The following is a 21,260-nucleotide window of genomic DNA, read 5'->3' as shown; positions in this document are numbered from 1 at the left end:
GAGCCCATAGTAAGGTCGGGATTATGCAAAATTAAAGTGTTTTAGGTAGAACCTATGATGTTTAAAGAGTTGTAAAGGCCTCGCCTCATTGTAAAGTTTACACCCCCCCCCCCTTTTTAACAGTAAATATTCTCCACCCCTATAACACCCTTTGTACTCTTTGTACTTAGGGATCCTCAGTTTGTGAGTTGATGTCAAACTCCCCAATGAACCAAAATGCTCTTTTCCACATTGGTTTGTCATCTGGCTTAATTGATGGTGTCCAGTTGCCCAAGCCTCTTTTCGCTCCTACAGGGAACAGCAGGACTAAGGTTGACAGGCAGGCTAGTCCTATATCCCACCACAGCCACTTTCCTACTGTCCAAATGGCCTTGCAGCACATCCCACAATCCCTAGTGCTGCAGCTACACTGCTATGAAAATGTAGAGGTCTGCTCCAGAAACAGTCCTAGATCAACTTCAGAAACTTAGGGGGTGTCTGTGTTTATATGGGGGAGGGGAGGAAGAGGTTTTATTTAATAAATGATGAGGACTCTGAGGCTGTTACCAGGAAAGAAATGCATAGTTACCCACTTAAACACCTTTCTTTCTCATTACCAGATGAAGTAGTGCCATTAATGGGTTATAGATTTAGCATTCCATAAACACAGAGCATCAAATCAAAACTACTCATAAAAACTTTAAGACTACTTATAGCAGAACCATTAATTTCCTTAGCTTTTAATTGCTGTATTTTCCAGCTAAGGGTGGTTAGTGTCAAATTGCTCAAGGCATTATTGATTTATTCTGAACCTTCACCATTATATAAAACCACTTATGAGACAGCTGCATGATTAATTGCTAAGCAGATAAATGTACAGGCCTCACAATTCTAAGCATACATATATGATTGTGATGTATAATAAATTAAATTGCAATAACCACAATTGGATGAACTTAAAATGAGGACCGTATGGTTGGACAGAAGGTCACCCTATAGCCTAGGTGACCATACAGAGCTGTGCAGAGTATGTGTAGAGTTTAAAATGCATTATTTTTCATGGAAGTGTTAATGAGAAAACTGTTAACTGATGCCATTATACGTCAATATTTGCTTTTTAGACGTTCGGACTATGAAAAGTTGCTAAATGGCTACAATACAGAAATAGAGGCATTTAAGAAACGAGAGACAATGACTGTGGATGAAATGAAAAGCAATGTGGAGAAACTGAATGAGTTGGATCGGAACCTGAGTATGGCTCTTGCAGAATTTGAGGTTGGTGTATTGATGGGATTATAAGCAATAACTCATCTTATTGTCTTATTTTTCTGGGTTCCCAAAACGTTATGTAAAATTTCATTTCCATATCAGCATGAGCAAGGCTTGGCTTACAATAGGTAAGATCATTTTCCAGTTCGGATGGCAGTGGACCAACAGACATGTAGAGCAAATCCATGACATCCTATGTGTCTGTTCACAAAGTCTATTTGTTACTGGCTTGTCCTTAGCAATACCGCATGATTATCAGCAGATGATGATCTGCAGATAGTGTAATGGACCTTTTATCTTTGCGGAGAGCCACTTATTGCACCTGGAACAATTTCAGTTCCAAACAACCTTTCTTCAGGGGAGTGCACAATTTTCCTGCATTGCAGAAACTTTGCTGACAGATGCAATCACAGATCCAACAGTTGTTATGCCTAAGAAAATCCAAATTCACTTTGTTTACCATCACATTGGCCTAACCATTAGGATGCTGTTCTTAGTCATATTGCTGTTGCTGTTTATGTGCTTTCTTCAGCACCACACATCACTTCTTGCCTACTGTTTCACTAACCTATGTATTCTTTTATATAGTATTTAAGATTGTGTTTATGTTATTCAAAATACAAAATTAACAGCATGCCCCACCTAAACTTTTTTAACCCCAGATCCCCCAGGCAAACTGGTATCCTCCAGACTGACTAGCCAGACAGTTGAACAGTACCAGTTCAGCTCTTACTTGACATAGGGGTGTTCTGCAAGCGGGGTCTGAAATCCTCCCTATTCCCTTGCAAAGCACCCTTGTCTGCACAGTAGTAGTGTTTTGTGTTCAGAGTCACTTTGTATTTTGCACTTATTAACTTTGTCAAGAAAACTCATGATGCTGTGTTTGTGTAGGCTATTAATAAAGAAGAGGAGTTACTGGAATGGGAGAAAAGTCAATTCCCTTTGTTGCAAGCGACAATGACAAATAAGATTCCTTTTGAACAACTCTGGGTAACTGCCTATAATTTCCACTGTAAATCAGAGGAATGGATGAATGGTGAGTCCATAGCTTCATTGCAACTAATTGAACATCCTGTACTCCATTGTGTGGGTTACGGTACTATATGTCCAATTAGGAGTAAAATGTCACTCCATCCACAGTACCAATATGTAGTATTGATTCTCTAGGTTTTCTGTAGGTTGTATAGCTCTCAGTACAGGTGTGTACTGCAGGACATTACATATTGCCTCGTGTCACTTTTCATTAATTCTGCTGGTGTATTTTTCCAGACTCATTCAACATGCTGATAAACTCGGTTATGTACCAAGAGATAGATTGTAATTAGCCGTTCCTATACTGTGATTTTGAAAGGAATGCATATTTTACATGTTTAGTTAACCTTTAATTAAATCTTGTATTCCAGGATCTCAGATTTAAAGGAAACTTGTATTAAATTGGGAAGAAAACTGAACCTATGATGAATCAATATATAAACAGAATAAATACAATAATGACCAGAGGTTACTATCCCCCTGTCAAAAAATCAGCAATTGCTTCCCTCACAAAGACACTTTCACATATACTTCTTTGTTAAAAATCTGGAACACATAACAAGGGGTTTCACTTCTTTGGTATCGTCTCTCTCTCTCTCTCTCTCTCTCTCTCTCTCTCTCTCTCTCTCTCTCTCTCTCTCTCTCTCTCTGCGCCTGTGAAACAATGACAGCACTGCCTGGCTGAGCACCCTTGATCTGACTGTTTAGTGTAAACAAGTTTTTGTTAGGGGAGCTAAAAGGCAAACAAAACCCTTTAGTGTATGCAGTTACACTATGTAAGTTACAAAGTGAAATACTGATACTAGGATCTCAGCAACGCGAGATCACACTGAGAAATAACAATTATGTTATTTACATATTCATGCAATTGCAGAGATGCACTTAAGTGGAGGAAATTGTGATTGAGGTTTGCTTTGATCTGTAGATGCTGAAAACACAGTAGATGGAACCTGGGACTTTAACCACTTGAGGACCCATGCTTTACCCCCCGTTAAGGACCAGCCCTGTATTCTGTGATCTGTGCTGGGTGGGCTCTGCAGCCCCCAGCACAGATCAGGTAGCAGGCAGAGCGACCAGATCGCCCACCTTTTTTCCCCCCTATGGGGATGATGTGCAGGGGGGGTCTGATCGCTCCTGCCTGCTTGAGGTTTGCGGGGGGGCACCTCAAAGCCCCCCTCCGCGGCGACATTCCCCCCCCCTCCCTCTCCTACCTCCCTTCCCCGGAGATCAGAGGCTGCACAGGAACGGATCTGTCCTGTGCAGCCTCTAACAGGCTTCTGCCTGCCATGTGACAGCGATCCCCGGCCGCTGATTGGCCGGGGATCGCTGATCTGGTACAACGCTGCTACTGTTAGCAGCGTTGTACAAATGTAAACAAAGCGGATTATTTCCGCTTGTGTTTACATTTAGCCTGCGAGCCGCGATCGGCGGCCCGCAGGCTATTCACGGAGCCCCCCGCCGTGAATTGACAGGAAGCAGCCGCTCGCGTGAGCGGCTGCTTCCTGATTCATTAGCTTGCAGCCGGTGATGCAGAACTGCGTCGCTGGTCCTGCAGCTGCCACTTTGCCGACGCGCGGTATGAGTGCGCGGTCTGCAAGTGGTTAAAGTGGACCTGAACTCTTGCACAGGACAGAAGGAAAACATAGAGAAATGTATCCTGTATGTATTTAGAGAGTTTAGCCTGTTGAATTCCACCTCATGTGTGTCTAATCACAAGTTGTAATTTGATCTCTCTTCTGTGTCACATGACTGCCACAGCAAAGATGGCAGATAAGCAGATAGGCTCATTTGAAAGCACAGGATGTTAACAATATGTCTGCTTCCATGAATCATGATGTAGAAGCAGTGCAGATTTATTTTAGGATTTGTATCAGCTGTAACAACATCAAATATACATTGGTGTACCAATAAATGATCCATAAAAAAACACACAATTTGGGGGTGCATTAGCCTCCAAATGTGAGTAAATGGAACTAAAAGGAAATAATCACCCAACAAAATAACTATATAATATCTATAATTTATACAAAAGCCATCTGGAAATGTTTCTTTAAAATTACTTCAATTTCAGTCTTGCAACCATGAAATTATTCCATGTACTTTATGTTTAAAATAGTTCATCATTTACAGGGCCACCTCTCTACATGACTGACAGACTGCTGTTAACTTCATGATAGAGTCCAACAATCCTCACAACTCAAGCAATGCAGAAATCTTTACCCCACAAAGAAAAGCAGCAATTGGTGTCCACGCAGGAAATGTAGCAATTATTACCTCACAAAATAAATGTAGTCATTACAACGACCCATGTTGTTTATAAGGATGCATTAAGGACCAGTGTGGTGTTTTGTGAAGAGGAGGCGAGAGATAGAGCAAGAGGATTGTCAGCCTGGGCCTAGTACAGAAAACACTGATAAGGCTTCCGATGACAGCTACGTATCATTAGGATATACTTGGATTGGGTGATCCAACCTGTCCTGTTCCATAGTGCACACTGTAAAAGCAACTTGCCACACTGCAATGAATCCAGCAAAACTGAAAGGGCACTTAACCACACATCACAGCCATTTGACAAGCAAAGGTGCCGTGTGTTTTAAATGATGATTTCAATCTTCAAACAAGCAGAGTAAATCCTTTGTAAGAAAAAAGTGAGTGAAAAGGCTTAGGAGGCAAGTTATTTAGTAGCAGACCATTTTACCGAGAAAAGAAAAAAAATTGTGTGAATCTAAAAATGCCAGCATAAAATTACAGTCAGTAAATGCTGGGGAAAATGCTGCATGAGAAATTTAAAAGGTTCCGCTCTCAAACAGCGTTATAAGCCGGCGTATTTATGACATTTCCCCTTGATGCTGAAGAGGTGTTGTGTAATCGGCTGAAAAACAACAACTTTTCCTCCAGGTTGATGAGTCAACAGATACCACCAATTAGTGTCATATTATGTCATTTGATATATTTTTAAATGATGGAAAAATTCAAGAAATGCTTTTCTGCTGCAGAGCTTCCTGAAACGAGCAAAGGCCAAAATATATTTCATATTTAATCGTCCTACCTGGAAGAAAAGCTTTTGCATTGCCTGTTAAAGAAATAAATACTGGGTGTTGTCACAACACACTGCTTTCTTCACACAGAGGTGCTGGTGTCAGAATATCTTGGGGAGGAAATTAAAAAATACTGGATGATAAAACAAAACGGTTAACTTTATTAAACAAATAGGGGCGTACCTTGAAATCTCCGGGCCCCCCTGCAAAAAAAAAAATCCCCCCCCCCCCCGGGCCTACTCAGGGACTTTTGGGGGCAGGAGGGGTCACAGCATAAGAGGAGAGTGTGGCAGATCGGTGGGGAGGGGGGAAATTACACCCCCCCCTCCCTCACCTCGGGCTCTCCTCTCAGCGCTCCCCCTCCTGAAATCATTGGTGGCAGCGGGCAGGCAGCAGCAGCGGCGGTGGCGGCAGGATGATACATTACCTCCTTCTCGCTGGAGGACTTCCATTCTCTAAGAGCAACTTCCTGTTTACACAGGAAGTTGCAAGAAGCTCTTAGAACGGAAGTCCTCCAGCGAGAAGGAGGTAATGTATCATCCTGCCGCCACCGCTGCTGCTGCTGCTGCCTGCCCACTGCCACCAATGATTTTAGGAGGGAGAGCGCTGAGAGGAGAGCCTTAGGTGAGGGAGGGGGGGAATTTCCCCCCTCCCCACCGATCTGCCACAGGGGGGGAATTTCCCCCCTCCCCACTGATCTGCCACACTCTCCTCTTATGCTGCGACCCCTCCTGCCCCCAAAAGTCCCTGAGCGGGCCCTAGGGGGGCCCCGGGCCCCCCGCGACGGCAGGGGTCGCATCCCCTATTGGTACGCCAGTGTAAACAAAGACCAGTTATTTCAAAAATAAGAAATATAACAAACGAACCTCCTACTAATGGTGCACTTATACGGTACAATAGAAACATAAAATATTCCCATTTATTTGAACAAAACGATTAAATCGAATGAAAGTTAAAAATAATCTTTTTTTTTTCCGATCAAGACATACAAACAGTTTTCCCCCTTTTTTTTTTTAAATACAAATCAATTTGGACATGTTGGAAAAAACTTTATATTCAATCTAAGGGAGTAATTGAACAAAATTATCGAATTGGAAAAAAAAATGAAACACATTGTACCATGTATGTGCACCATAAGGGAGATTTGTAAATGGTGTGGGATGTTGGGGGACGACAAGCATTTAATGACCTTTAGTGGGCTGCTCAAAAGCCCCCCTTTTCCTGTATGCAGTCCTCCATTATGCATCTCCCAGCCATAGCTGCCGCAGTTCAAAGTGGCCGTGGTGATATTTCACGGTCCCGGCCACAGCAATGCATGCCAGGAGATTTAGTTTATCCTTATATAATCTGAGCATGCAGATCATTATTGTGACAAGACAGGAGCAGGAGATCACTTGCAAGAAAATAATGAGGTCTGCACATTTAGATTTGAAAGTGAAATAACAGTGATATATACATATATATATATATATATATATATATATATATATATATATATATATATATATATATATCAGTGGCTGAATGGAGTAATGGTTAAGGGCTCTGCCTCTGACACAGGAGACCTGGGTTCAAATCTGGGCTCTACCTGTTCAGTAAGCCAGCGCCTATTTCAGTAAGGAGTTTCTTGGGCAAGTCTCCCTAACACTGCTACTGCCTACTGAGTGCGCTCTAGTGGCTGCCTCGCAAGCGCTTTGAGTCCGACAGGAGAAAGGCGCTATACAAATACTGCCATTATTATATATATATATATATATATATGTGTGTGTACGTGTGTGTGTGTGTATATATATATATATATATATATATATATATATATATATATATATATATATATGCAGTTGTGCAATCAGAAACACAAAGTGCACCACGTATTCCAGCTTATAAAGGTTCTGTAGCGGTTTATGAAAACAAAAATTGTCACTTACCCGGGGCGTCTGACAGCTCCCTGCAGATATCCTGTCATGCGCAGTCAATCAAGAATCCTCCAATCCCCACCGCGGGTCACCTTCCAATCATTTGTCTAACTAGACAAATGTCACTGTGGCTGTGCAGCCGTGGCCACGCATGTACTTGCTCCTACTTATGTCTCTGGGAACTTACTGCACAGGCACAGTACGAACGGAGGATTCTTGATTGACAGCGCAGGACAGGATGTCTGCAGGGGGCCATTAGAAGCCCCAGGTAAGTGACACTTTTTGTTTTTTGTACCGCTACAGAACCCCTTTAACCACCCTGACTAAACTATTATATACAACATCAAATATACCAGAGCACAGATCACACAATATTATATACAATGGCAATACACAGGAACACGAATCACACAGTATATACACACTGGCAAATATACAGGAGAAAATGATCATGCAATATATGTATAGGAATGTATGAGCAAAATCAGCAAACAAGAGTGTAAACAGACAGGCCAGGGTCAATAACCAAAATATCAGGTAGTTCAGACACTAAGGGCTCTTTCACACTAGAGGCTGCGGTAGAAAAGGCTGAAAGTCAGCCTTTTGCTTAACGCCAATACATAGCGTTTTCAAAGCGTTTTCAAAGCGTTTTGAAAGAGTTTTACAGCCCATATGAAAACGTCCTTTTTTTTTTTCTTTTATAAAGATAAGTGAACAAGATAGCTGTAAAACGCTTTGAAAAGGCTTTGAAAACGCTGAAGTTGGCGCTTTCCATTGACTATCATTGAAACGCCAACAGCCAACTTCGGCTGTAAACAGCCCTGAAAAAGCTCCTGGGAGCGTTGAAACGCAACGCTCCAAAACGCCGAGTTAGATGTGAAAGGTAAAATGAAAGTCTATGGACTTTCTTTTACCTAGCAAAACGCCAACTTCGGCCGTGGCGCTAAAAAGGCCGAAAAATCCCTCTGGTGTGAAAGGGCCCTAAGCAATAGTAGGAAGTCAGACAGGTGAGAGGTCAATACCAGGGAGATAGATATCAAGAGCAGAGTACAGGACACTGGAGAGAAGGACCGATGACCAGAATCACAAGGCAACTATCAAAAAGAGCTAGCAATGTCCAGCTGGTAGGAACAGCCTTATGCTAGGTACACACTGAGATTTTCTGGCAGATTTACTGTCAGATCGATTACCGGTATTTCCAGCATGTCCGATGTGATTTCCGATCGATTTCTGGTCATTTTCCAATCGATTGCCAGCCGTTTTGCATTCACTGCAATAGGACATTGATTGGAAAATGCTCGGAAATCAATCGAAAATCAGATCAAACATGTTGGAAATAATCGATCTGACAGTAAATCTTCCAGAAAATCTCATAGTGTGTACCTAGCATTAAATATGCTGCACAATGGTCAGGTAAATAGTTCCGAAAGGTTTCAGAGCTTCATCTACAGGTGATCGAGGAACTGCAGAGTTTCCAGTACAAGGAGAGACACCTGCTGGTGGACAGCAAAAGTCCGCACAAAGTCCACAAGTGCTGCCATCAGCAGGAATTCAGAGGTACTATTTGCAACATTACCCCCCTCTACCTCGAATTGACACCCACCTGGGTCCCAGCAAACGGCGAGCAAAAACAAAGTCAGCAGATACCAAGACTGACCAGGCGATTGGGAACAACCAGGACACATAACCAGCCAGACGGCAGCCCAGAGCCAATCAGCCCTTTGCGGCCCTGCAGCGAGGCCTTAAAGCTACAGTAGCCTATTAAGTAAAAAATGGCCTGGTCACAAGGGGGTTTAACACCGCGGTCCTCAAGTGGTTAAAAAAAAAACTAAATCTTTTAATAAAGTTTACCTTTGAAAGACCATGCTTATAATTTAGGCTCTTGTCAGAATATTGTGCATAAAATCTCTGATGTAAAGTTGATGGGGGTAGGTAGGGATGAAATGTAAGAGTCTACACCAATTCACATCTTCATCTCTTTATCCAACTCTAGGTAAGGAAATATTCAACATTTGTAGACTCTGATCACTAAACTTTAATAATTCTTTAAACAGCTCATTCCTTCACTGGTAATAAGACATTTGCATAGTAATAACTTAACAGCATGAATTTGTAGAATTTAAATTAGGAATGGGGACATTTCATGCTTTATGTGTTCATATTGCAGATGTATGTGCTCATTCAACCTGGCAAATGCACTGCGTTATGCTGGATATGGTGCCTTTCCCTGGCTCAAAGGAGTCATTATAACATATTGATTATATAAACAGCACTAAATAATGCTGTGACTGCTTACCCCTGGTATGCTTTGAAATGTGCTGCTATTAGGCTGTCACTGGAGTGCAGCTTTACAAGGTCTCATATTATCTATGTACCCATTAGTAGACCAGAAGAAACAAGGAGGTTTTAAAAGGTCAATGCAGAATGGTATTGTACCTCATGGGAGATGCTGGCATAGAAGTTGAATGCCAGACTTTTAATAACCTTTGGTAACTCCAGCGACAAAGCACTTTTTTTGAGTCTTGAACTACTGGTAGTTATAGATTTTCCAAGGTAGCCAACAAATTGTCACAAAGACCCAGTATATAAATACATGCATTCAGTTTAACTGGCCATGCATGTTAATTCCCAGTGTCAGCAACAGTCTTATTTGGGAATGAACAGTGGCCATGTTATTGGAATAACTGATGCTAACAAGTAGCTATATGGGTTTGTTTGTTTTTTGTTTTTTTTAAGATGAATTAGGTAATATTTGTGTAACCTGGTTTCAGTTCACATAATCCGATTACCACAAAGAGCTTTCCTTCAGTACCATTAAATGATACTGAGAATTAACGTGACTAGGTGATACTTTTTTTCCATTTTTATTTTATTTATGAAGATCTTAGTTAGTTCTTAAAAAGTACTGTAGTGATATACAGTATAGAAGAATTTAGTAAATTATTCAGGATACCCACTTTTACTTTAAATATCCTGGTTTCAGCATCAGAAACACTTCCTATAGCTACAGTTAGCTCTATAAATATTTGGACAGAGACAACGTTTTTCTAATTTTGGTTCTTTGCATTACTATAATAAATTTTTTTTTTTTTAACACATTTTTATTAGACTGAAATACAAGCAGTACAATAAAATAATTATCTGTTCACATAGTGCAAATGGTCAAAACAGTAGAACAGTATGAACTTGAGACATATAGAAAAATTATTTCTTAGAGCGGCTAAACTGATAGATAACACTACATGGAAACAAAGATCAGTCCACTTTTAAGTCATTTTTTTTTCCTTTTAACTAGCCTGCAGATGGCAGAACCTCAACCTGAGGGAGCCATTAGCAGGAAACCACTAAACTATTTCTAGTTTGATACCGCAGGCGTCCAGAGCCCAGAACAGAGGCCTAAATAGGCCTGAATAAGACCAAGGCCCCAAATTCCAGTGAGGAAATCAATAGATATTTCTTCATCCCCCGAATAGTTTATTTGAAAATAAGTAGGAATGCTAAATTAATCCTAGTCTCCCACATCAAATAGACCCAGGTTTCCGGCTATACGTCCAAGTAGATACCACCTCGTCCATTTGAAGGGTTGCATAATATTATACAGTTGCGTTCTCGGAACGTATTTCTTAATGAATTGTCCCCAGAGTTTGAAAAATTTGGCAGTTGCCTTGGTCTTATGTTGCTCTGCATCAAATTTGGCAATGTACAATAAGGTATGCATTGTGTCTACCAGTTGTTTATGGGATGGGGGGAGAGAATGAACCCATTGAGTCATTATACATTTTTTTGCTGCCACAAAAATGAAGTGTTCTATAGGTTTAATATTTCTATCCGTTTCCTTAGCTAGGGGGTTGCTAGCGTGAAAGAGGGCCTCCCAAAAAGTCAAAGATCTTTTCTTTGAAGTTATTATAGAGCACATTTGTTCTACCTTTTTCCAAAACCGTTCAATCTGAGGGCACTTCCATAGTAAATGGGCCAAATCCGGAAGCTGCAAGTTACATTTCGGGCAATGAGTAAGATAGGTGGAATTCGGAGGGAGGTGCTTGAAATTAAAGGCATAATAACCTTTTGTCATAATTTTCAAATGCATCTCCCTCCAAGTTTCCCCCTTTACCATCCTTCTCATGTCTAACCAACCCATCTCCATTGCTTTGCTTAGGTCATCTAAATCACATCCCAGAGAATCCGTCCAAAACCTTAAATATGTTTTTGTCGGGAGTTTAATCTTGAAAGAGCGCAGATCAGAATATAACTCAGATATAGACCTGTGGTCTTTCAAATTACCCAGAACTTTCAACAGCCCTCTGTGATCAGGCATAGGGGAACCTCCCAAAGTGTGGGAAACACTATAATTAATTTTAAATGAAACAACGTAGATGCAGTTGATGCAGACTTTAAGCTTTAATTTAGTGGGGTGAAAAAAAATTATTGTATAAAAATGTGAGGCATACAATCCCTTAATTTCAGGGGCTCATAAGTAATTTGACAATTAACACAAAGGCTATTTCATGGGCAGATGTGGGAAAGTCTATCATTATGTCATTCTCAATCATGCAGATAAAAGGCCTGGAGTTGATTTGAGGTGTGATGCTTGCATGTGGTAGATTTTGCTGTGAACAGACATGCGTGTAAAGGAACTTTTCATGCAGGTGAAAGAAGCCATTGATACATTCTGAAAAAGAAAGCAAGCACTGGTGAACACAGCAGACTATGGGCCTGCTGCACTAAACTCCAGTAAAGTTTCCGTATGCCCCAGTAAAGTTGCCACCCGCTCCCTGACATTTTCTTTTACTAGTGCAGGGGGCTGTTAACTCATTATTGCCACATGCATTAGTTACCGGGTTAGTGCGTGCATTGCTATGGTAATGCGTGGGGTAATGCATAACCGTGCATGGCAACTTTAACAGAGTTTAGTGCATCAGGCCCATTGTCTGTTTATATTTATGGGTCTGATGCACTTAACCTTTTAGTGCCTTTTTGCTTTACTTCATCATATGTATTTTATGCTTTCTAAAACTAAATTCCGTTTGTAAAAAAGTAGGGGCAAAAATAGTAAATCCCATTGTTTTGGAGGTTGTTCGCATGCCTTGACAGCACCCTGCTTGTGATGCATACAGCAATGACACAGTGTAAGGGCCTCAGAAAATGATGGCACTTTAGCAGTGGCTGGATAGTGTACTGGTTAAGGCTCTGTCTCTGACACTAGAGGCGTGAATCTTGGCTCCTCCTGTTTAGTAAGCCAGCACCTATTCAGTAAAGAGTATTTGGGCAAGACTCTGTAACACTGCTATTGTCTACTGAGTGCACCCTAGTGGCTACTGCTTTGGGGCTTTGAGTCTGCTAGGAGAAAAGCGTGATGTAAATGTTCTGTGTCTTTTCTTGTCTTATCAATTAATAATACTGTATATTCGGGCGTATAAGACTACTTTTTAACCCTTGAAAATCTTCTGAGAAGTCAAGGGTTATCTTATACGCCGGGTGTCATTGATGCCTGGTGATACGCCCTATCCTGTTACCACCCTCAGATCTCGCTGCTGATGACTGTAGTATAGCAGTGCAGGTGCACTTGTACGAGATCTGTGAGGCAGAGAAGGAGGTTTAGGATACAAAGGCAGGCCGGACAGGTGAAAGAGGTATTTTTTATGGGCACAGCACAATCTATTCTTCCATACCTCTCTGATAAACCGGGCGACAGGGAGAGCTGACCAATATACCAGGGAGAGGGAGAGTTGACCAATCCAACCAGTCAATCACCTGCATACTGTTATATACTGTGTAAAACATGCATTACAGCACCAGTGTCTGTTCATACATAACACCAGTATATGATTTTTTTTCATTTATTTTTTTTATTTGGTGTGCGTTGAAAGAGGGGTAGTCTTATATGACGAGTATATCCCAAACTCTATATTTTAACTGGAAAAGTTGGGGGGGTCGTCTTATACGCCCAGTCGTCTTATACGCTGGAATATATGGTACATGAACAATCAATCTCAATTGAATATTCGTAAAGCACCCCCTCTCCAAATAACCAATATTTACAACAAGCACAGAACATTGAAGGTTTCAATTGCGCATAGTCAGTATTCATATAAAGCACAACTTATAATAGTTAGTTGAAAAAAGGCAATTGGACAAGTAAATAAAGGCAATTGCATCACGGTAATGTTGTTCTAACACAGCGTAATGTTGCTCTAGGGGCTCGTTTCCACTTGTGCGGCGTGCGTCTCGCAGACGCACGCCGCACTGAGCGAGTGGGCGGGATCGCAGGCGAATCCCATGAGCCGGGCCATGCACGGCTATGGGATTCGCAGCCTCAGCAGCGAAAACTGCGGGGTATTCCGGGCGAATCGCTCCCGCGAGCGATTCCGCAGCGGCGCCGTCATCCCCTATGGCAGAGTTTCCCCGTGCGAATCATGTGCGGGGAAACTCTGCAGAATCGGCGGCGAAATCGCCGTAGTGGAAACGGGCCCGGCTTACCGTGATGCAATTGTTTTTATGTACTTGTCCAATTGTCTTTTTTAACTTACTATTAAAAGTTACTCTCTATATGATTACAGGCAATTGAAACCATCAATGTTTAGAAAAGGAGCGTGTTGTGAATACGAATAATGATAGTGTACACAGATGTTTGATTTCAGGTAATTTAGTGACATCATCTAGAGTTTGCTTAACCTTGGAAAAAATGTCTCCAACAGTCTCATTGCAAACGTATTTACACAGGGACATGTTTTTGTATAGAGAATGGCCACATCTACTATGACTTTCAATACAATATAGTATTTTAACTAATATATACATATATATATATATATATATATATATATGTATGTGTGTGTAGAGTACAAAATACAAAAAAATATATATGTATGAGGTGATGAAGAAAATGAAGGTTGAGCAAGTGAACTTGAAAATCTATAAGATACATGTAACGATCGGTGGGCGCAGAGAGTATCTGATTACCGGTGATCTGCAGTATCACCGGAAATACAGATATATACCAGATTATAAGTGATCTGCAGTCTCACCGATAATCCGATATACAAACTAACCTCTGTTCGCCTGAGTAGAGTGTAGTGTTTTGGTGTAACAGTAACACTAGGAGGCCTAGGCCTCAGTGCAGCAAGGAGAACTGCACGGATTCCTTCCGCAGACCTGAGCTCTCCAAGACGGGAGGAGTCAGACTGACAGTAGGAAGGAAAGTCCGAGAGTGACACTCAGGAAGAAGTGTCACTAACAGGACTGGGAACCGCCTCCAATCGTGAGGTCGGTTCTCGAGGTCGGACAAGCCAGGTCGTACACACACGGACAGATAAAGTACAAATACAGTAGGCAAAGGCGGAGTCAAAGTACAGGCAGGGTTCGGCAACGGGGTATCAGATATATCGGGGTACAAAATCAGGAGGCAGAAACAGAGTCTAGGAACGAGCCGAGGTTCGGCAACAGAGTATCAGAAATATCGAGGTACAAGGTCAGAGTTCAGGAGGATAGTCGAGGCAGGCAAAAGTCATAACAGATAATCACAATCAAACTAGTACTTTAGCTATCAATAATCTAGCTAAGTGTAGGATTACAGCTCCAGCTGGTCCCGGCACACTTAAGGATCTGACTACGGATCTGGGTGCTCCCACATATGTGATCGCACGCCAGACAAAGAGCAAGTGAACAGCCAGCAGTATATATACTCTAGGACCTTTCCAGGACCTCCCTAATTGCTGGTCCAATGAGAGCAGTGGAATTTGTCAGCTGACCCAGCTGGTCAGCCGACACCCTTCTAACTGCTATTTAAACTCTGCCTCTCTGCTCGCGCGCGTGTAAGTCTGAATCTTGGTGGACTATCAGTCCCAGCCACACCAGTACTGTCATGCAATGTATCTAGTGCGGGGGCCGCCTCTGATGCGGATTCCGCCGTTCCCAATGCGGATTCCGCCGCACTGCCTATGCGGCATGCAGCGTTTTTTCCGCGTTGTGACGCCATGCTGGACGCGGAAACAGCCGCCTCACCTTGAGAGACGGCGGCATTTCCGCGTTTCCTTACAATACAATCTGATTATGGAGAAGATTACCATAGGAAACAAAAATACCACAGCATGTGTGGGTATCTTTACGAGATATCTTGATTACTTCATAACTTACCTTACTGACTGGAAGTATTGTCTTGTGCTCTCAAACAGGTGCATTCCAGGACTTAAATGCAGAGGACATCACAGAGGAAGTAGGGAATATGTGGAGGACGATGTACAAACTGGCTAAGGCCTTTACTGATATGCCAGGGCCCAGAAGAGTAGCTGAGAATGTTAAGTTCAAAATTGACAAGTTTAAAGTGCATCTCCCCATCATTTCTGTCATCTGCAATCGGGGCATGAAGAGCCGTCACTGGAAGCAGGTACTACATCCAGCCTATGACTTTGTTCACTTATATATCCTGTGAATTATTCCTAAACGTGTTCATCAGCTATTCTGAACAGTAGGGATGTGTCAGGTTGTGCCAGCTTTTAGTTAGGAGTACATTTATTAAAGCTACTCAAATACGGCAGGAAAAATTATCTTGCTTGCCATCTGCAGGTCCACCAAGAGCCTTCTGTTGTCTAATATTCAGGATGTCCTGGTTGATAGATGTGCCTCTAAACAGTGCATAACCTATTATCTGGCTGGATACTTAGGTAAACACTGGCACTGGGATTGTCTTCATTTGTTTTAAGTGGATTTCTCCATAAAAAAGGACTTAAGCCTCATCTACACGCGTAGATGAGGCGGCGATGTGGTTTATCAATCGAGCCGCTGATACGGCTCGATTGATAAGATCCGACAGGTTGGATCTTGCCACCGCCAATTCCCTGGTCGTTCCCCACGAGGGGATAATGGCAAGGAATCGAGCGGAAGATAAGCGGCGCCGGGCGGGGACGAGGGTGGATCGAATCCGACGCACGCGCGGCGAGCGGGGACACGGCGGGTACGCGCGGGGATGCGGAAGAGACGATCCGGCGGCTAATCGAGCCGCCAGATCACCTCGTGTAGATGAGGCTTTAAGCAGTGAAAGTTTAAGGAAAAAATGTTTTGCTCTGGTTTTATTATGTTAAGAAAAACAGAGCAAAGTATTGAAAGAAATCAGTGTGGTTTAATACTATGTGCAAGGATAACATATTTTTCAGAATATAAGATACTCCAAAATATAAGATGCAGCTAGGTTTAGAGGGAAAAAAACAGGGAAAAAATCATATAGTAAACCTGGTGCATCCATGTTCCAGGAGCATCTTGTAGATGTTCTCCCCCAATCATTGTCCTCCTGTGTCACCTTCTGTCCCCCTGTGTCCTTTGCTCCCCCTGTGTGTCCCCTTCTGTCCCAAGTGTGTGTCCTCCTAATGTCCCCTCCTGTTTCACTTTGTATCCCATTCCACCATGTCTCCTGTTGCTGCTGTGTCCAGTCCTGGTCCCCCTGTGTCCCGTCCTGGTCCTCATGTCCTCTCCTGGTCCCCCTCTGTCCCGTCCTGTTGCCCCTGTGTCCAGTCCTGGTCCTCCTGTGTCCCTTCCTGGCCCCCCTGTGTCCAGTCCTGTTTCCCCTGTGTCACCTTCTGTTTCCCTTGTGTCTCCTCCAGGTCCCCCTGTGTCTAGTCCTAGTCCCCATGTGTCCACTCCTTGTCCCCCTGTGCCCTGTCCTGCCCCCCCCCCCCCGTGTCCCCTCCTTATTCCCCTGTGTCCTGTCCTGATCCCCCTGTGTCCTGTCCTGGTCCCACTGTGTCCGCTCCTGTCCCCCTCCTCCTCTCCCCTGTGTAATATGAATGAGCCGCAGTGCAGCTCACTTCATCCGGTGATTCCAGCGATGATCAGCAGACATCTCATCTCTGCCCCTGCTCCCCTAGTGAAAGCTTCTGTTGATGATGCTATTAACAGAAATTTTCACTAGGGGAGCAGCGGTGGAGAGCAGACGTCTGCTGATCATCACTGCAATCGTTGGATGAGGTAAGCCCCTCTGCCGCTAATTCATTTTCCACAGGGAGAAAGGAGGAGACCAGCAGGGCGGAGGACCACCCAGTTCTGGAGTTGCGAGGAAGGTGAGCCTCTGTGCAGCTAATTCATTTCATACATGGGAGGGGAGGAGACATTGCGGGGGTGTAAGACAAGGCAGGGAGTCCCTGACGTTACGGCTTGTTGGCGGCTCGTATCGGCGGGCGATCCTATGTTGGCGACTCCTTGTCTTTGGAATATAAGACACAGGGACTTTTCTCCCCATTTTCAGGGGGAAAAAAGGGATCTTATATCATCAAAAATATGGTAATTTGCAGTAGTATTAGTAACAGTAAGCACAGAGTAAAAAGCATTGGAGGCACACACAAAAAAAGCAAACAATGTACTCTATTATGTTTGATTGTTCCGATTGAGGAGGTATTTTCTGTGAAAATACATTGCTCTGAAAAAATGGAACACATTGAAAAAACATCAGATCTTAATGGTAAAAAAATCACCCTGGATATACTGATATGGACTGGGTAATGTGTTTGGAATGAAAGAATACCACATTTAAAAAAATCAAAATGATCAACCTACATTCAGACACCTCAAAAATTAAAGAGAAAACATGATGTAGCAGGATAGTCACATTTGCAACAATTACATTTTAGCCGATCAAAATCATGTTCAGTAGTTGGTATGGCCCCGACGTGCCCATATGCATGCCTGACAACATTGGGGCTTGCTTCTTATGAGACAATGGATAGTGCCATGGAGAATCTCCTTCCAAATATGGACCAGGGCCTCACTGAGCTTACGGGCAATCTGAGGTGCAACCTGGTCATTCATCCTTCAGGAACTACTTGCATACTCTCCCCACCTGAAGCTGGGCATTGTTGTGCACCAGGAGAAACCCACTGCACCAGTGTAGGGTCTAACAATGGGACCAAGGATTTCATCCTGATACCTAATGGCAGTCAAGGAGCCATTCTTTAGCCTGTAGAGGTCAGTGTGTATCCTCATGAGAATGCATCCCCAAAACATCACTGACCCACCACCAAACCTGTCATGCTGAATAATGTTACAGGCAGCCTAACATTCTCTGTGGCTTTTCCTGAACCTTGTTAAACAAAGAAAGGCTGAGAATGCATAATAACACAATCAATGTTGCTAATTACTCCAATAATTGGAATGGGGGGGGGGGGGGGGTAAAGTCATCGACCCAAGACACAGGTATTTAACAAAAAGGAGAAAAAAAGATCCTCTTCTATACATAAAAAATGGAAATATGTTACAAAAGCCAGTTTACGGTACAAAAAAATGATAACTTTTACTGAGCCAACTGCATAAAATAAAAACAGTCAGTGAATTGTAATCATTGGATTCAATTCAGGACTCTGGCTGAACCACTCCAAAACGTTAATGTTGTTGTCTGCTAGCCATTTCTTCACCACTTTTGCCGTGTGTTTTTTTGGGTTATTGTCATGCTGACATGTCCACTGGTGCCCAAGGCTAAGTTTATCTGCAGACTGCCTGATGTTGTCATTGAGAATCCTCATGTATTGCCATTTTTTCATGGTGCCGTTTACTGTGATTAGGTGCCCTGGTCCATTGGCTGAAAAAACACCCTCAAAGCATTAGGTTCACACCACCATGTTTGACAGTGGGGATGGTGTACTTTGGGTTGAAGGCTTCTCTTTTTTTTACACCAAATGAAGGAAAGATCAGTGTGACAATTCAATTTTTGTTTCATCTGACCATAACACAGAAGACCAGAAGTCTTCTTCTTTGTCCAGATAAGCATTTGCAAAGGCCAAGCAAGTTTTTGTGTGACTTATCTGGAGAAGTGTCATCCTCCTTAGTCTGCGTCGATGGAACCCAGCAGTGTGCAGTGTCCGTTGGATTGTCTGCCTTCAGACATTGCCACGAGCAGAGCCCAGATTCACCAGGATGGACTTGGTGGTGATCCTTGGATTATTTTTCACCTTTCTCACTATCCTCCTTGCCAGCACAGGTGTCACTTTTGGCTTTCGACCACGTCCTCTGAGACTTTCCACAGTGTGGAACATCTTGCATTTTTAATAATGCTTTGCACTGTAGCAACTGGAACTTGAAAACATTTAGAAATTGTATCCCTTTCCTGACTTGTGAGCAGCCACAATGTGCAGCAGCGGGTCCTCACTGAGCTCCTTTGACTTAGCCATGACTGTCCACAAACCAACTGCAGAGAGCTGCTGTTTTTCACTGGTTGAGTTGTTTAAAACTGCTGTTCCAAATTAATCAGGGTATTTGGGATGCTTTAGAACAGCTTGGACTATTTGGAATGGTATAGAACTTTGGATTTTCACACAGACTGTGGCAGATTGTGAAGGGTATGAATAATTTTGGACTGGACAATTTTTGCTCAAATATAAATAAAAGCTGAGATTTTTTTTTCCTTCCACAATAATGCCTCTTGTACATTGACTTATTATCTTTTGGGAGACACTTATGTCATTTCCTGTCAAAAAATTACGTGTTGGTTGAATAAAAGTGACTTTAAGTCAAAATTTGCCAGGGGTATGAATAATTATGGGCAGCACTGTATATAGGCAATTCCAGGTACAAATAAGTCCAGAAAAGGAAATAGTGAACAGCCGAGTAGAAGCTGAATTTCCTGAACCTCTTACATCCATCATGTGTGCTCGGGGTGCACCTGCTCTCATCAGTGGAAAGCACAGTGGTGGACCTGCAAATTCTGGTATTATATGGCAAATGCCAGTCAAGCTCCATGTTACCAGGCAGTGAGTACAGGGTCCACTAAACAACATTGGGCCTTCAGGTCACCTTTATTAAGTCTGTTTCTGATAGGTCAGAGACATTAACATCAGTGGCTTCCTTGGAGGTAATGTTTAGGACTTTGGCTGTGTTTATCCTGTTCGTCCTTCCCCAAAGGAGCAGATACCAGTCCTGCTGTTAGGGTAAGGGTTTTCTATGGCCCTGCCCAGCTCTTCTAGTATAACTGCCTGTCTCCTAGAATCTCCTTCATGGCCTTGAGACTGTGCTGGGAGACATAGCAAATCTGGCAATAGCTCATATTGATATAACATCCTGGAGGAGTTGGACTACCTATGCAACATCTATAGGGTCCAGGTATCACTTCATGCCTCCAGTAGTAACACGGATTATAGCCAAATCAGAATCATTTGTATTATCTGCAAATGCAAAACTAGGGAAAATGCCAGTGGCCTCTTACTGTTTTGGTGGTGATTTCATTGTTGCCCACTCTATTGCACCTGTTGTTAATTTAGTTATTAACAAAGCAGGTGAAGTAATCTTATTATGCCTATGGCTATGCAGCAATGTAATTCGTTGTCAGTGATCGCCGGACCCCAAATCACTTCTCCTTCTAAGTTGCTACAACTCGGAGGGGGAATAGTGATTAAAGCCGCCCGGAATTTGAGCGACAGCAGGGTCAGCCGTCATTCGGCTCACCCTGTGCCAAAGTGACCAGGCGGCGTTAATACATGTATGCTGATGACACTTGGTAGTTATGTAGTTATTAACCCCTTGCGAACCAGCAGTCTCTGGCCCCTTAAGAACCAGAGACTGCTGGTACCACAAAACGCTACCTCCTGATGAATCGATGCACATCCCCGCCACTACCAATGATAGCGCCACTCTGAACCCGCTGCAGTTCACTCGCCCTGCCATCTATATGAGCTCTGTGCACTGGTCAGGAGCCGATTTCATTGGCTCCTGACCTTGTCCATCGCTGTAAGCCAATGGGATTGGCTCACAGTGATCACGCTGTCTGGAGCCAATGAAATCGGCTCCTGACCGGCTCACAGAGCTCTGCCGTCATATTGATGGCAGGGCGAGTGAACTGTGCTGGGTGCAGAGCAGCATGATCGTTGGTAGCCGTGGAAATGCACAGCCAAAAAGCTAACATCTACGTCCTGTCAGAGCCGCGCAACCACCTGTAGGTCGTAGATTTCAACCAATGCGGTACGCAAGCAGTTAATATACTGTTAATTATTTTAGAAAAGACAAAAACCATGGTTTTAAATTATTGATTTTATAATATGCAATTATATCTTAC

General features: G+C 42.9%; 1 protein-coding gene across 1 annotated transcript in view; it reads left to right on the top strand.

Annotated features, from left to right (window-relative positions):
- DNAH3 (dynein axonemal heavy chain 3) overlaps nucleotides 1-4,582 on the top strand; it is a 329,266-nt gene extending 324,684 nt beyond the window's left edge. Inside the window, exons 16-18 of the mRNA XM_068244819.1 lie at nucleotides 1,101-1,254; nucleotides 2,140-2,284; nucleotides 4,411-4,582. Of these exons, the coding sequence (XP_068100920.1) occupies nucleotides 1,101-1,254; nucleotides 2,140-2,284; nucleotides 4,411-4,454 (343 nt within the window). The 3' untranslated portion in view covers nucleotides 4,455-4,582. The remainder of the gene's footprint in view (nucleotides 1-1,100; nucleotides 1,255-2,139; nucleotides 2,285-4,410) is intronic.
- The last annotated feature ends 16,678 nt before the right edge of the window (nucleotides 4,583-21,260 follow it).

Source organism: Hyperolius riggenbachi, chromosome 7 (genome assembly GCF_040937935.1).
Source record: "Hyperolius riggenbachi isolate aHypRig1 chromosome 7, aHypRig1.pri, whole genome shotgun sequence".
Lineage (NCBI taxonomy): Eukaryota > Metazoa > Chordata > Amphibia > Anura > Hyperoliidae > Hyperolius > Hyperolius riggenbachi.
Note: the sequence above shows the minus strand (reverse complement) of the source record. Positions and strands in the feature narration are given on the sequence as shown.